General features: G+C 54.4%; 2 protein-coding genes and 1 pseudogene across 3 annotated transcripts; all 3 read left to right on the top strand.

The window, feature by feature from the left end:
• Positions 1–554: 554 nt before the first annotated feature.
• Positions 555–1,488, top strand: LOC308136681 (olfactory receptor 11A1-like; the record flags this gene model as incomplete). Its single annotated transcript, XM_080505128.1, is given in 2 exon segments — positions 555–1,063; positions 1,065–1,488. Coding segments are annotated over 2 exon segments (933 nt in total).
• Positions 1,489–5,489: 4,001 nt separating this feature from the next.
• LOC308136690 (olfactory receptor 11A1-like) lies at positions 5,490–6,422 on the top strand (the record flags this gene model as incomplete). Its single annotated transcript, XM_080505140.1, has 1 exon — positions 5,490–6,422. One exon carries the CDS (start codon positions 5,490–5,492, stop codon positions 6,420–6,422), a length of 933 nt encoding a protein of 310 aa, XP_080361266.1.
• Positions 6,423–13,358: 6,936 nt separating this feature from the next.
• Positions 13,359–14,479, top strand: LOC308136699 (olfactory receptor 52K1-like; annotated as a pseudogene). The gene is made up of 2 exons: positions 13,359–13,395; positions 13,493–14,479. The product of its transcript is annotated as an olfactory receptor 52K1-like (transcript).
• Positions 14,480–16,116: the final 1,637 nt, after the last annotated feature.

Genomic DNA, 16,116 nt, shown 5'->3' on the forward strand with positions numbered 1-16,116 from the left:
CTGCTGAGGACTGATGTGGACTGATGTGGACTGATGAGGACTGATGTGGACTGATGAGGACTGATGAGGACTGATGTGGACTGCTGAGGACTGATGTGGACTGATGTGGACTGATGAGGACTGATGTGGACTGATGTAGACTGATGAGAACTGATGAGGACTGATGAGGACTGATGAGAACTGATGAGGACTGATGAGAACTGATGAGGACTGATGTTTATTCACTGCTTCTGTGACATAATGTGTTTATTCATGTTTAGAGTTTGAGGGACACTGGTCTCTGTCTCTCTCTCTCTCTCTCTCTCTCTCTGTCTGTCTCTCTCTCTCTGTCTGTCTCTCTCTCTCTCTCTCTCTCTCTGTCGCGCTCTCTCTCTCTCTCTCTGTCTGTCTGTCTCTCTCTCTTTCTCTCTCTCTCTGTCTGTCTCTCTCTATCTCTCTCTCTCTCTCTCTCCCCCTCCCACTCTCTTTCTGTCTCTCTGTGTCTCTCTGTGCCTCTCTCTCTCTCTCCCCTTCCCTCTCCCTGTCTCTCTCTCTCTCCCTCTCTCCCCCCCACCATGTCAAACTTGTCCTTGTCCTACGTGGTTCTGGGGGCGTACGTGAGCGTTGGGAACCTGCGCTACCTGTTCTTCCTGTTGGTGGCGCTGCTGTACGGCGCCGTGCTGTTCGTCAACACGTCTCTGATCCTGGTGATCTGCGTGAACAGGGCCCTGCACCAGCCCATGTACCTGTTCCTGGTCAGCCTGTTTGTCAACGAGCTGTACGGCAGCAGCGGCCTGTTCCCGCTGCTCCTGGTCCACATCCTGTCCGAGTCCCACGCCGTGCCGGCGCCGCTCTGCTTCCTGCAGATCTTCGTCATCTACACCTACGGCCACGTGGAGTTCTGCAGCCTGGCGCTGATGTCGTACGACCGCTACCTCGCCATCTGCCGCCCCCTGCAGTACCGCCGCCAGATGACGCCCGGCAAGGTGCTGGTCCTGGTCCTGGTCCTGTGGACGTACTCCTTCCTGAAGGTCCTGGTCACGGTGTCTCTCAACCTCCGCCTGCGGTTCTGCGGCAACGTGGTCAAGTCTGTACTGCCACAACTACCTGGTGGCTCGCCTGGCGTGTTCGGGGAACCGCGTGAACGACGTGTACGGTCTGTGTGGGACGGTCCTGGCGGTGCTGGTTCCGCTGGCGCCCATCGTGTTCTCCTACGCCCGGATCCTGCGGGTCTGTTCCGGCGGGTCCAGACAGACCCGGCAGAAGGCCGTCAGCACCTGCTGCCCCCACCTGGTGTCGCTGCTCAACTTCTCCTGCGGCGGCTGCTTCGAGATCCTGCAGAGCCGCTTCGACATGAGCCACGTTCCCGCCGCGCTGCGCGGCGTCCTGTCGCTCTACTTCCTGGTCATACAGCCGCTGCTCAACCCGCTGCTGTATGGCATGCAGGTGTCCAAAGTACGGCACATCTACCGAGACACGCTGAGCTGCAAGGCCATGGCCGGACACTGACCTCTAGAACCTGACCTCTAGAACCTGACCTGTAGAACCTGGTCTCTAGAACATGTCCTGTAGGACCAGGGCTCCAGAACATGACCTGTAGGACCTGGTCTCCAGAACATGACTTTTAGAACACCAGTGTACCCGAGGACAGTGACTCAGCAGTGTCCCTGAGTGTCCCTTGTGTGTCTGTCTTCAGCTCAGAGCTGAGACGGTCAAAGACAGTCCTTGTTGTTCATTGAGCTCTTCTGAATGTTGACCACAAAAATACTTTGTCTTGTTCTATGTTTGGACGGTCTGTCTGTCTCTCCAGGTCTTCATCCAGCACGGCTGGACGGAACTGTCCACAAGCATTGAACTTGTCTTTTAATTCAGAAGGACAGATGAACTGTATGGACATGACCTAACAGGACACATAGAACACAATAAACCATTCAGACGGGTTTCTCTTGTAGCTCATTTCTTCACATTGATTCAATCCAATCCAATCCACTTTATTTGTATAGCACAGTTTAACAACAAAGCGTTTCCAAAGTGCTGCACATGAGACTGCACAAAAAACGAAACGAAACAGTCCAACACTAAATAAGCATAAAACCATAAAATAAAAATAAAAACAGATTAAAAACTACAAACACATTAAAAAAAATACAAATAAGAATAAAACAATTTAAAAGAATACATGGACATATAAAAATGCTTAAAAAGCAATAAAATAAATGAGAACAATAAATAAAACAATAAAGAAAAGACACAGGGGACCACACGACTCACGCGGTGTTAAAAGCCTGAGATTAAAAGTGGGTTTTAAGACGTGATTTAAAACAGTCCACAGTGGGGGGGCTGTTGGGACGTGGAGGGGCAGAGCGTTCCACAGCTTAGGGCCGACAACGGAGAACGCTCTGTCCCCTCTGGTTCTACACTTTGTCTTTGGACCCCCGAGCTGGAGCCCTCAGACCTCAGAACGCGGGGGGGGGAGGGGGGGGGTTGGTACATTTTGATGAGATCTGTAATGTACTGAGGGGCCAGTCCATTCAAAGCTTTAAAAACAAACAACAACATTTTAAAATCAATTCTAAAATGAACAGGGAGCCAGTGCAAAGATGCAAGGATAGGGGTGATGTGTTCTGGTTTTTTGGTCCCTGTTAAAAGTCGTGCCGCAGCGTTCTGGACTAACTGCAAGCGGGAAAGTGCTTTGTGGCTAACGCCAGAATAAAGTGCTTTGTGGCTAACGCCAGAATAAAGTGCTTTGTGGCTAACGCCAGAATAAAGTGCTTTGTGGCTAACGCCAGAATAAAGTGCTTTGTGGCTAACGCCAGAATAAAGTGCTTTGTGGCTAACGCCAGAATAAAGTGCGTTGCAGTAGTCCAGACGAGAAGAAATAAAAGCATGCGCGACTTGCTCAAAAAGATTAAAAGATAAAAACGGCTTAACCTTGGATAAAAGTCGAAGATGATAAAAGCCTGATTTTAAAATGCCATTGATCTGTTTATCAAATCTTAAATCACTGTCTATGGTGACGCCAAGGCTGGTGACTTTGGGATGCAAATAATTTTCGAGTGATCCCAAGTCCGTGAGGGCTGATCCAAATACCATCATTTCGGTTTTTCCCTCATTCAGTTTTGAAAAATTCTGGGCTAACCAAGCCTTAATGTCACCTAGACAGTGGAGCAGGGGTGTCAGGGGGCTGTGCTCATTCTTGGCAATGGGCATGTAAATTTGGCAGTCATCTGCATAAAAATGGTAGGACATGCCATGCTTCTTAAAAATCTCTCCAAGTGGGAGAGATTTTTGATTAAATGTAGAAGATTTCTAACAACATAAACAACTAGAACATTTTATTGTTCCTGCCACCTGCCGCCTCCTGCGGCCGAGCAAGGCCCCCTAGTGTACTCGTGAGCCCACGGTGGGGTCAAAAGTATGTGGAAACCATCTCATTTGCTAGTGATTCTTGATCGCAGCGCCACCATGAGGCGACCCTCCAAATTTCAGCTCAATTGAACAAACATGTTAGCATGTGATGCTAACAGCTGCGATACCTCCCAGGTGTGGCTGACCTGGAATGTGGAGTTATATCTCATTCTGACATGCTAAGCTAACTGGTTTTGTGCGGCGGCTAATTAGCTAGTCTGCCGTGATCGCAGCACCCCCATGAGGCCACCCTCCAAATTTCAGCTCAATTGAACAAACTTTGTAGCATGCTAATTGGCATGCTAACAAGTGTTGATGCTGAGTCATTGCCATCAGCATTAAAATGCATTGAAAAGTATGGTGCCTAAGCTACTGTGTGTGTGTGAGCACTGTGTGGTCAGCCATCATGTTACTGGTCCAGCCAATCAGAGGAGCCGTGTGTGTTGCCAGGCAGATTGGGAGCAGCTTGTGTGATGTCATGGAGCCGGCTCCTGATTGACAGGCTGCTGCAGGTGGCAGAGACTATGAGACCTTATCTGAGGGAAGAAGGTGTTTAAGCACAAACGCAGGTCCCGAACAACTGCTTATAGTTGGAGAACCGTGACACTTGGGTGAAAAATTCCTTCACCGTGGGCGTCGGGAGAAGTTGAAGGACGTGCGGTGTGGTTTTCGTGTCCTCACGAGGTTCCGTCTCCCCGTGAGGACTTGAAACAAATGGCTGAACTTTGGGGATTTGGGGAGAAAATGACTCATCAAAATACATAGGAGCGGGTTACAGAAAATCCTGCGCTCCCTGTCAATTAAGTCCCCTGGAGGGAGAACCGTGTCTCTCTGAGACAAAAGTGTCCCCTCGTGAGAAGCACAAGGCCTGTAGCTACATTTTGATGTATAATATGTTGAGAAAGAGGAAGAAATGTGCTCTCTCGAACATGACCTCTACAACATGACCTCTAGAACCTGAACTCTAGAACCAGGGCTCCAGAACATGACCTCTAGAACCTGGGCTCCAGAACATGACCTCTAGAACCAGGGCTCTAGAACATGAGCTAGAACATGACTTTTAGAACACCAGTGTCCTTGAGGACAGTGACTCAGCAGTTTCCCTGAGTGTCTCTTGTGTCTCTGTCTCTTGTCTCTCAGTGCTGAGACGGTCAAAGACAGTCTTTGTTCATTGATCTCTTCTGAACGTTCATGTATTCATGTTCAGTTCATGTGTTCAGTTCATGTGTTCATGTTCAGCTCATGTGTTCAGTTCATGTGTTGATGTTCAGTTCGTGTGTTGATGTTCAGTTCATGTGTTCATGTGTTCAGTTCATGGGTTCATGTTCATTTTCAGTTCATGCGTTCATGTTCATGTGTTCAGTTCATGTGTTCATGTTCTTGTGTTCAGTTCATGTGTTCATGTGTTCAGTTCATGTGTTCATGTGTTCAGTTCATGTGTTCATGTGTTCATGTGTTCAGTTCGTTGGTCCCAGGCTGGTAGTTTGGGAACTTTAGAGTTTCTTGCAGAGTAAAAATGTAACTAAAATAAAAGACGATATTTTCATTTATGTTGTTTATTTATTTACAGTCGTTTGATTCCTTTGAAAACTTTATGTCTTTGATCTCATTTCCTCTTCATCTTTTAGAGGCTTTCATTGTAAATATGTTCAGATTGGACTGCAGCCATTGCATTAGTTGTTGCCATAACAACGGCGGCGTCACATCAACAAACCTGTTCAGGTCTTCAGTCAGTCCAGCTTTTATTTACACACACACACACACACACACACACACACACACCCACACACACACACACACACCTGGGACCCCCTGCAGAGCTTTATATGAAGGAGGTTGGTTCGTCAGTCGTTTGCTTCACGTTGGACGTCACGATGAGACGAGCTGAGATCTGATGGTCTCTGCTGTCTGACTGCTGCACACACACACACACACACACACACACACACACACACACACACACACACACACACACACACACACACACACACACACACACACACACATACACAAACACACACACACACACACACACACACACACACACACACACACACACACACACACCCACAGAGGGACGATGTGAGGACAGACCGTCCACCATGAGGAACTCCAGCCAGGCGCCGGTCTTCGTCCTGGAGGCCTTCCTGGACGTGGGGCTGCTGAAGTACCTGGTCTTCGCCGTCATCATGAGCGTCTACGTCGTGACCCTGTGCTGCAACGTGCTGCTGATCCTGGTGATCTGCGTGAACAGGGCCCTGCACCAGCCCATGTACCTGTTCCTGGTCAGCCTGTTTGTCAACGAGCTGTACGGCAGCAGCGGCCTGTTCCCGCTGCTCCTGGTCCACATCCTGTCCGAGTCCCACGCCGTGCCGGCGCCGCTCTGCTTCCTGCAGATCTTCGTCATCTACACCTACGCCAACGTGGAGTTCTGCAGCCTGGCGCTGATGTCGTACGACCGCTACCTCGCCATCTGCCGCCCCCTGCAGTACCGCCGCTTGATGGCGCCCTGCAGGATGGCGGTCCTGGTCGCCCTCTCCTGGCTGTACCCGGCCGCCACCATCGCCGTCCTGATCGCCCTCAGCGCGTCGCTGCGGCGCTGCGGCAACGTGATCCCCAAGGTGTACTGCGACAACTACTCGGTGGTGAAGCTGGCGTGCGCCGGCACCACCGCCAACAACGTGTACGGCGCCGGCTGCACGGCGGCCACGGCGGGCCTGGTCCTGTCCATCGTCTTCTCCTACGCCCGGATCCTGCAGGTCTGCCTGTCGGGGTCCCGGCGGACCCGGCGCAAGGCGGCCGGCACCTGCGGGCCCCACCTGGCGTCGCTGCTCAACTTCTCCTGCGGCTGCTTCTTCGAGATCGCCCAGAGCCGCTTCGACATGCGACACGTCTCCACCGCCGGGCGCGTCGTCCTGTCGCTCTACTGGCTCACCTGCCAGCCGCTGCTCAACCCGGCGCTCTACGGACTCAACCTCACCAAGGTCCGCGTCTTCTGCAGGACGCTCGTCCTCCACAAGATGTCCCACGGCTGAGGGACGTCCCTCAACCAGCCCGGCTCCCCGGGTTAGGCTGGTGACCAACCCGCTACCCGGGTTAGGCTAGTGACCAACCTGCTACCTGGGTTAGGCTGGTGACAAATCCGCTACCCGGGATAGGCTGGTGACCAACCACCGACCAGCAGTCTGAGAGCCTGAACTGGTTACTGCTGACTGGTTACTGCTGACTGGTTAATGCTGACTGGTTAATTCTGACTGGTTAGTGCTGACTGGTTACTACTGAATGGTCACTACTGACTGGTTACTGCTGACTGGTTAATACTGACTGATCACTACTGACTGGTTACTGCTGACTGGTTAATACTGACTCGTTAATGCTGACTGGTTACTACTGACTGGTTAAAACTGACTGGTTAATGCTGACTGGTTACGCTGACTGGTTAATACTGACTCGTTAATGCTGACTGGCTACTGCTGACTGGTTACTGTTGAGTGGTTACTGCTGACTGGTTACTGCTGACTGGTTAATACTGACTGGTTAATGCTGACTGGTTACTACTGACTGGTTTATACTGAGTGGTTAATGCTGACTGGTTACTACTGACTGGTTTATACTGAGTGGTTAATGCTGACTAGTTAGTGCTGACTGGTTACTACTGACAGGTTATTGTTGACTGGTTAATGATGACTGGATACTACTGACTGGTTAAAGATGACTGGTTAATGATGACTCGTTACTACTGACTGGTTACTGCTGACTGGTTTCTCCTGACTGGTTTCTCCTGACTGGTTGCTACTGACGGGTTAATGATGACTGGTTACTACTGGCTGGTTACTACTAACTGGTTGATGCTGACTGGTTACTGCTGACCATTTAGTGCTGACTGGTTAATGCTGACTGGTTACTGCTGACTGGTTAATGATGACTGGTTACTGCTGACCATTTAGTGCTGACTGGTTAATGCTGACTGGTTACTGCTGACTGGTTAATGATGACTGGTTACTGCTGACTGGTTACTACTGACTGGTTACTACTGGCTGGTTACTACTGACTGGTTACTACTGACTGGTTACTGCTGACTGGTTAATGATGACTGGTTACTGCTGACTAGTTACTACTGACTGGTTACTACTGACGGGTTACTACTGACTGGTTACTACTGACTGGTTACTACTGACGGGTTACTACTGACTGGTTACTACTGACTGGTTATTGATGACTGGTTGAGATTAGTGATTGATGGAATAGAAACGATCTCACTTTACCTTTATTCCAGCAGAAAGATTCTCAGAAAGGTCTGTGTGTGTGTGTGTGTGTGTGTGTGTGTGTGTGTGTGTGTGTGTGTGTGTGTGTGTGTGTGTGTGTGTGTGTGTGTGTGTGTGTGTGTGTGTGTGTGTGTTTTCTTCAACTGTTTCGTTCTGATTCAGAAATAAAGAAATGAAACGTCTTCAGTTTGTTTTATTGATCATGATTTCATGCAAACACCATGACGTCCTCCAATAACAAGCCAACCTGGTGCTTTTATTTTGACAGTGACCAAAATAACAATCTAACCTAGTGCTTTTATTTTGACAGTCACCGTAGTAACAATCCAACTTGGTGCTTTTATTTTGACAGTCACCGTAATAGCAGTCCAACTTGGTACTTTTATTTTGACAGTCACCGTAACAACAATCCAACTTGGTGCTTTCATTTTGACAGTCACCGTAATAGCAGTCCAACTTGGTACTTTTATTTTGACAGTCACCGTAATAAAAATCCAACTTGGTGGTTTTATTTTGATAGCCACCGTAATAACAATCCAACTTGGTGGTTTTATTTTGACAGTCATCGTAATAACAATCCAACTTGGTACTTTTATTTTGACAGTGACCATAATAACAATTCAACTCGGTGGCTTTATTTTGACAGTGACCGAAATAACAATCCAACTCGGTGGTTATATTTTGACAGTCACCATAAAAACAATCCAACTGCTTTTACAACCAGTAACCAGTCAGTACTAACCCATCAGCATTAATCAGTCAGTAGTAACCAGTAGGTAGTAACCAGTCAGCAGTAACCAGTTTGTAGTAACCAGTCAGTAGTAACCAGTCATCATTAAACAGTAATCATTAACCAGTCAGCAGTAACCAGTCAGCAGTAACCAGTCAGTAGTAACCAGTCATCATTAAACAGTCATCATTAACCAGTCAGCAGTAACAAGTCAACAGTAACCAGTCAGCATTAATCAGTCATCAGTAACCAGTCAGCATTAACCAATCAGCAGTAACCAGTCAGTAGTAGCCAGTCAGCAGCAACCATTAAGTAGTTACCAGTCATCATTAGCCAGTCAGTAGTAACCAGCCAGTAGTGACCAGTCAGCACTAACCAGTCAGTAGTAACCAGTCAGCACTAGCTAGTCAGCATTAACTAGTCAGTAGTAACCAGTCATTATTAGCCAGTCAGTAGTAACCAGTCAGCAGTAACCAGTCAGCACTAACCAGTCAGTAGTAACCAGTCAGCACTAGCTAGTCAGCATTAACTAGTCAGTAGTAACCAGTTCAGGCTCTCAGACTGCTGCTCGATGTTTGGTCACCAGCCTAACCCGGGTAGCAGGTTGGTCACCAGCCTAACCCGGCTAACAGTCACCGTAATAACAATCCAACTTGGTGCTTTTATTTTGACAGTCCATCATTCTTCTCTTTCTTTTCTCAGCTGCTGGTTACAGTGCAGGAGTCTTCAGTGTGATTGTCCTTAATGATGAGACGGAGACGTGTCCCCAATGTCTGCTGGTTCACCGTCCTCCAGGTTTGGTTGGACGGAGGACGTCCTCCAGGTTTGGTTGGAGGAAGGACGTCCTCCAGGTTTGGTTGGACGGAGGACGTCCTCCAGGTTTGGTTGGAGGAAGGACGTCCTCCAGGTTTGGTTGGACGGAGGACGTCCTCCAGGTTTGGTTGGAGGAAGGACGTCCTCCAGGTTTGGTTGGACGGAGGACGTCCTCCAGGTTTGGTTGGAGGAAGGACGTCCTCCAGGTTTGGTTGGAGGAAGGACGTCCTCCAGGTTTGGTTGGACGGAGGACGTCCTCCAGGTTTGGTTGGACGGAGGACGTCCTCCAGGTTTGGTTGGAGGAAGGACGTCCTCCAGGTTGGCGTCACTCTCTGGGGCCGGTGACTCACGGGGACACGGACGACGTCACATGGAGGGAATAAAGAGGCGAGTCGGCTCAGTGGGGACGAGGAGACGGTGCAGGAGACGTCTCTCTCTGCTCGGACGACGTCTCTCTCAGATCAGACGACGTCTCTCTCAGAGGAAGGTGGTGTTCGGTTCCCTCCAGCAGAGGGCAGGCCCTGGCGGTGTCCTGACAGTGTCCTGACGGTGTCCTGACGGTGTCCTTCACAGAGCGACTGCTGGTCTCAGGTCAGTGTGGCAGTGGACACGTCCACCGCTTCAGGTCCTGACGGAGGAGAACGACTCCCTCCATCCTCCCTCCATCCTGACGGAGGAGAATGACTCCCTCCATCCTCCCTCCATCAGGACAGAGGAGAACAACTCTCGTCCTGACGGAGGAGAACAACTCCCTCCATCCTCCTTTCGTCCTGACGGAGGAGAACGACTCCCTCCATCCTTCCACCATCCTGACGGAGGAGAACGACTCCCTCCATCGTCCCTCCGTCAGGACAGAGGTGAACAACTCTCATCCTGATGGAGGACAACGACTCCCTCCATCCTCCCTCCGTCCTGACGGAGGAGAACGACTCCCTCCATCCTCCCTCCGTCAGGACGGAGGAGAACGACTCTCGTCCTGACGGAGGAGAACGAATCCCTGCATCCTCCCTCCGTCCTGACGGAGGAGAACGACTCCCTCCATCCTCCCTCCATCCTGACGGAGGAGAACGACTCCCTCCATCTTCACTCCATCAGGAGGGAGGATGGAGGGAGTCATTCTGCTCTGTCAGAACGAGAGTCGTTCTCCTCCGTCCTGACTCCCTCGATCCTCCCTCCGTCCTGACGGAGGAGAACAACTCCCTCCATCCTCCTGCCGTCCTGACGGAGGAGAATGACTCCCTCCATCCTTCCTCCATCCTATCGGAGGAGAACGACTCCCTCCATCCTCCCTCCGTCAGGACAGAGGAGAACAACTCTCGTCCTGACGGAGGAGAACAACTCCCTCCATCCTCCCTCTGTCCTGACGGAGGAGAACGACTCCCTCCATCCTGACGGAGGAGAACGACTCCCTCCATCCTCCCTCCGTCCTGACGGAGGAGAACGACTCCCTCCATCCTCCCTCCATGAGGACGGAGGAGAACGACTCCCTCCATCCTCCCTCCATGAGGACGGAGGAGAACGACTGCCTCCATCCTCCCTCCGTCAGGACGGAGGAGAACGACTCTCGTCCTGACGGAGGAAAACGAATCCCTGCATCCTCCCTCCGTCAGGACGGAGGAAAACGACTCCCTCCATCCTCCCTCCATCCTGACGGAGGAGAACGACTCCCTCCATCCTCACTCCGTCAGGAGGGAGGATGGAGGGAGTCATTCTGCTCTGTCAGAACGATTGTCGTTCTCCTCCGTCCTGACTCGCTCCATCCTCCCTCCATCAGGACGGAGGAAAACGACTCCCTCCATCCTCCCTCCGTCCTGATGGAGGAGAACGACTCGCTCCATCCTCCCTCCGTCAGGACGGAGGAGAACAACTCTCGTCCTGACGGAGGAGAACGACTCCCTCCATCCTCCCTCCATCCTGACGGAGGAGAACGACTCCCTCCATCCTCCCTCCGTCAGGACGGAGGAGAACGACTCTCGTCCTGACGGAGGAGAATGACTCCCTGCATCCTCCCTCCGTCCTGACGGAGGAGAACGACTCCCTCCATTCTCCCTCCGTTAGGACAGAGGAGAACGACTCCCTCCATCCTCCCTCCGTCCTGACAGAGGAGAACGACTCTCGTCCTGACGGAGGAGAACGAATCCCTGCATCCTCCCTCCGTCCTGACGGAGGAGAACGACTCCCTCCATCCTCCCTCCATCAGGACAGAGGAGAACAACTCTCTCCATTCTCCCTCCATCATGACAGAGGAGAACGACTCTCTCCATTCTCCCTCCATCATGACAGAGGAGAACGACTCTCGTCCTGACGGAGGAGAACAACTCTCTCCATTCTCCCTCCATCATGACAGAGGAGAACGACTCTCGTCCTGACGGAGGAGAACGAATCCCTGCATCCTCCCTCCGTCCTGACGGAGGAGAACGACTCCCTCCATCCTCCCTCCATCAGGACAGAGGAGAACAACTCTCTCCATTCTCCCTCCATCCTGACGGAGGAGAACGACTCCCTCCATCCTCACTCCGTCAGGAGGGAGGATGGAGGGAGTCATTCTGCTCTGTCAGAACGATTGTCGTTCTCCTCCGTCCTGACTCGCTCCATCCTCCCTCCATCAGGACGGAGGAAAACGACTCCCTCCATCCTCCCTCCGTCCTGATGGAGGAGAACGACTCGCTCCATCCTCCCTCCGTCAGGACGGAGGAGAACAACTCTCGTCCTGACGGAGGAGAATGACTCCCTCCATCCTTCCTCCATCCTATCGGAGGAGAACGACTCCCTCCATCCTCCCTCCGTCAGGACAGAGGAGAACAACTCTCGTCCTGACGGAGGAGAACAACTCCCTCCATCCTCCCTCTGTCCTGACGGAGGAGAACGACTCCCTCCATCCTTCCTCCATCCTGACGGAGGAGAACGACTCCCTCCATCCTCCCTCCGTCCTGACGGAGGAGAACGACTCCCTCCATCCTCCCTCCATGAGGACGGAGGAGAACGACTCCCTCCATCCTCCCTCCATGAGGACGGAGGAGAACGACTCCCTCCATCCTCCCTCCGTCAGGACGGAGGAGAACGACTCTCGTCCTGACGGAGGAAAACGAATCCCTGCATCCTCCCTCCGTCAGGACGGAGGAAAACGACTCCCTCCATCCTCCCTCCATCCTGACGGAGGAGAACGACTCCCTCCATCCTCACTCCGTCAGGAGGGAGGATGGAGGGAGTCATTCTGCTCTGTCAGAACGATTGTCGTTCTCCTCCGTCCTGACTCGCTCCATCCTCCCTCCATCAGGACGGAGGAAAACGACTCCCTCCATCCTCCCTCCGTCCTGATGGAGGAGAACGACTCGCTCCATCCTCCCTCCGTCAGGACGGAGGAGAACAACTCTCGTCCTGACGGAGGAGAACGACTCCCTCCATCCTCCCTCCATCAGGACAGAGGAGAACAACTCTCTCCATTCTCCCTCCATCATGACAGAGGAGAACGACTCTCTCCATTCTCCCTCCATCATGACAGAGGAGAACGACTCTCGTCCTGACGGAGGAGAACAACTCTCTCCATTCTCCCTCCATCATGACAGAGGAGAACGACTCTCGTCCTGACGGAGGAGAACGAATCCCTGCATCCTCCCTCCGTCCTGACGGAGGAGAACGACTCCCTCCATCCTCCCTCCATCAGGACAGAGGAGAACAACTCTCTCCATTCTCCCTCCATCATGACAGAGGAGAACGACTCTCGTCCTGACAGAGGAGAACGACTCCCTCCATCCTCTCTCCGTCCTCTCAGCATAACGACTCGTTATTTAAACTTCACCATAAAACTAGAAAACTTTGTTCTTCTGAAAAACAAGCAGACACACACACACACACACACACACACACACACACACACACACACACACACACACACACACACACACACACACACACACACACACACACAGGAGTTCAGGGACTGAGTTTGGTCGTCATGGTAACGGACTGAGTTCGGTCGTCATGGTAATGGACCCAGTCCGGTCGTCATGGTAACGGACTCAGTCCGGTCGTCATGGTAACGGACTGAGTTCGGTCGTCATGGTAATGGACCCAGTCCGGTCGTCATGGTAACGGACTGAGTTCGGTCGTCATGGTAATGGACCCAGTCCGGTCGTCATGGTAACGGACTCAGTCCGGTCGTCATGGTAACGGACCCAGAAACAACAGCAACAAAGTTGGGTATTTTCACTTGAAAGCGTCGCCGTGGCGACAGAGCCTGGGTGGAGTCCTGGGTGGTGGGCGGAGTCAGCTGACGGGATGTTTTGTGTGTCCTCAGGCTCCGGGGGCGGGTGGAGGATGGAGCTGCTGACGGAGCCGTGGCCCCACAACGTGACGTCACACACGCACTTCGAGCTGAACGGCTTCCAGGAGCTGGGGGCGCTGAGGCCCCTCCTCTTCCTGCCCTTCTCCTCCCTGCTGCTGGGGGCGCTGGCCGCCAACGGCCTGCTGCTGTACGTGGTGGCGTCGCGCCGCAGCCTCCACGCGCCCATGTACGTCCTCATGGCCGCCATGGCGGGCGTGGACCTCAGCGTGCCGCTGCTCTTCGTGCCCCACATGCTGCTGAGCTTCCTGCTGGACTGGCGGGGGGTCTCGCTGGGGGGCTGCCCGCTGCAGATGCACCTGGTCCACTTCGTGGGCTCGCTGCAGTGCACCCTGCTGTCTGGATGGCGCTGGACCGCTACTTCGCCATCTGCACGCCGCTGCACTACCGCCGGCAGATGGCGCTGCCCCGCTCCCTGAGGTTCCTGGCGCCCCTGGCGCTGAGGAACCTGGCGCTGGTCTCGGCCTTCGTGGTGCTGGCGGGGCGCCTGACGTTCTGCTCCGGCGCCATCGCGCACTGCTTCTGCGAGCACATGGCGCTGGTGGGCGTGCCTGCGGCGACACCGCCGCCAACAGCCTGGCGGGCCTGCTGGCCCTGCTGCTGATCCCCGTGCTGGACTTCGTCCTGATCCTGGCCTCCTACGTCCTCATCTTCGTCAGCGTGCTGGGCTCGGGGGCGTCCGGCTCCAAGGCGCTGCAGACCTGCGTGACCCACCTGCTGGTGATGGCGGTGAGCCTGGCCGTCACGCTGGTGGCCTTGCTGTCGTACCGGGTGAGGAGCCGCCTCCCCGCCGCCGTCCTGGTCTTCTTCAGCACCATGTACCTGCTGGTCCCCAGCTGCTTCAACCCCGTCATCTACGGCGTCCGGACCGCCCAGATCCGCCGCCACATCGTCAAGACGCTCGTTGGCTTCCGGCGGCGCCTGACCGTCACCGTGACCTGACCAGACCGGTCCCGTTTCCACGGCGACTGACCGTCACGCCGACCTGACCAGACCGGTCCCGTTTCCACGGCGCCTGACCGTCACGCCGACCTGACCAGACCGGTCCCGTTTCCACGGCGCCTGACCGTCACGCCGACCTGACCAGACCGGTCCCGTTTCCACCACGACTGACCGTCACGCCGACCTGACCAGACCGGTCCCGTTTCCACGGCGCCTGACCGTCACGCCGACCTGACCAGACCGGTCCCGTTTCCACGGCGCCTGACCGTCACGCCGACCTGACCAGACCGGTCCCGTTTCCACCACGACTGACCGTCACGCCGACCTGACCAGACCGTCCCGTTTCCACGGCGCCTGACCGTCACGCCGACCTGACCAGACCGGTCCCGTTTCACGGCGCCTGACCGTCACGCCGACCTGACCAGACCGGTCCCGTTTCCACGGCGACTGAGCGTCACCGCGACCTGACCAGACCGGTCCCGTTTCCACGGCGCCTGACGGTCACGCCGACCTGAACAGACCGGTCCCGTTTCCACGGCGACTGACCGTCACGCCGACCTGACCAAACCGGTCCCGTTTCCACGGCGCCTGACCGTCACCGCGACCTGACCAGACCGGTCCCGTTTCCACCACGACTGACCGTCACGCCGACCTGACCAGACCGGTCCCGTTTCCACCACGACTGACCGTCACGCCGACCTGACCAGACCGGTCCCGTTTCCACGGCGACTGACCGTCACGCCGACCTGACCAGACCGGTCCCGTTTCCACGGCGACTGACCGTCACGCCGACCTGACCAGACCGGTCCCGTTTCCACGGCGACTGACCGTCACGCCGACCTGACCAGACCGGTCCGTTTCCACGGCGACTGACCGTCACGCCGACCTGACCAGACCGGTCCCGTTTCCACCACGACTGACCGTCACGCCGACCTGACCAGAGCGGTCCCGTTTCCACGGCGACTGACCGTCACGCCGACCTGACCAGACCGGTCCCGTTTCCACAGTGCCTGACCGTCACCGCGACTGACCAGACCGGTCCCGTTTCCACGGCGACTGACCGTCACGCCGACCTGACCAGACCGGTCCCGTTTCCACGGCGTCTGACGGTCACGCCGACCTGACCAGACCGGTCCCGTTTCCACCACGACTGACCGTCACCGCGACCTGACCAGACCGGTCCCGTTTCCAACGGCGACTGACCGTCACCGCGACCTGACCAGACCGGTCCGTTTCCGGGGAGGAACGTTCAACTTTATTTACTTGTCTGGTTAAAGAGTCCTCAAAACTCCAGGGGTCCCTGATCAAGACCCCGCAGCCCGCCTGCCTGTTCCCCGCCCCCCCCTGCCTGTTCCCATCCTGCCCCCCCCCCCCCCCCCCCCCCCCCCCCCCCGCCTGTCTTGATTCTGGACCCTGGAGACCGTGGTCAGGGTCCCTCCAGCCGGTTCGGCTCCTTCACATCGGCGTACAAACGGGCGGCTGATCAGGGACGGGGGGTCCCAGTGTCCCGTTCCTGGCTCTCCGCTCAGGACTTCCCCTCAGACCCGCCCCCCGTAAGGGGACTCCCAGACCCCCCCAAGTCGAGATTGATTTTCATTGGACTATCACGGGAGAGGTTCCACCAGAACCTTCAATCA

Source organism: Blennius ocellaris, assembly GCF_963422515.1.
Source record: "Blennius ocellaris genome assembly, chromosome: 2".
Lineage (NCBI taxonomy): Eukaryota > Metazoa > Chordata > Actinopteri > Blenniiformes > Blenniidae > Blennius > Blennius ocellaris.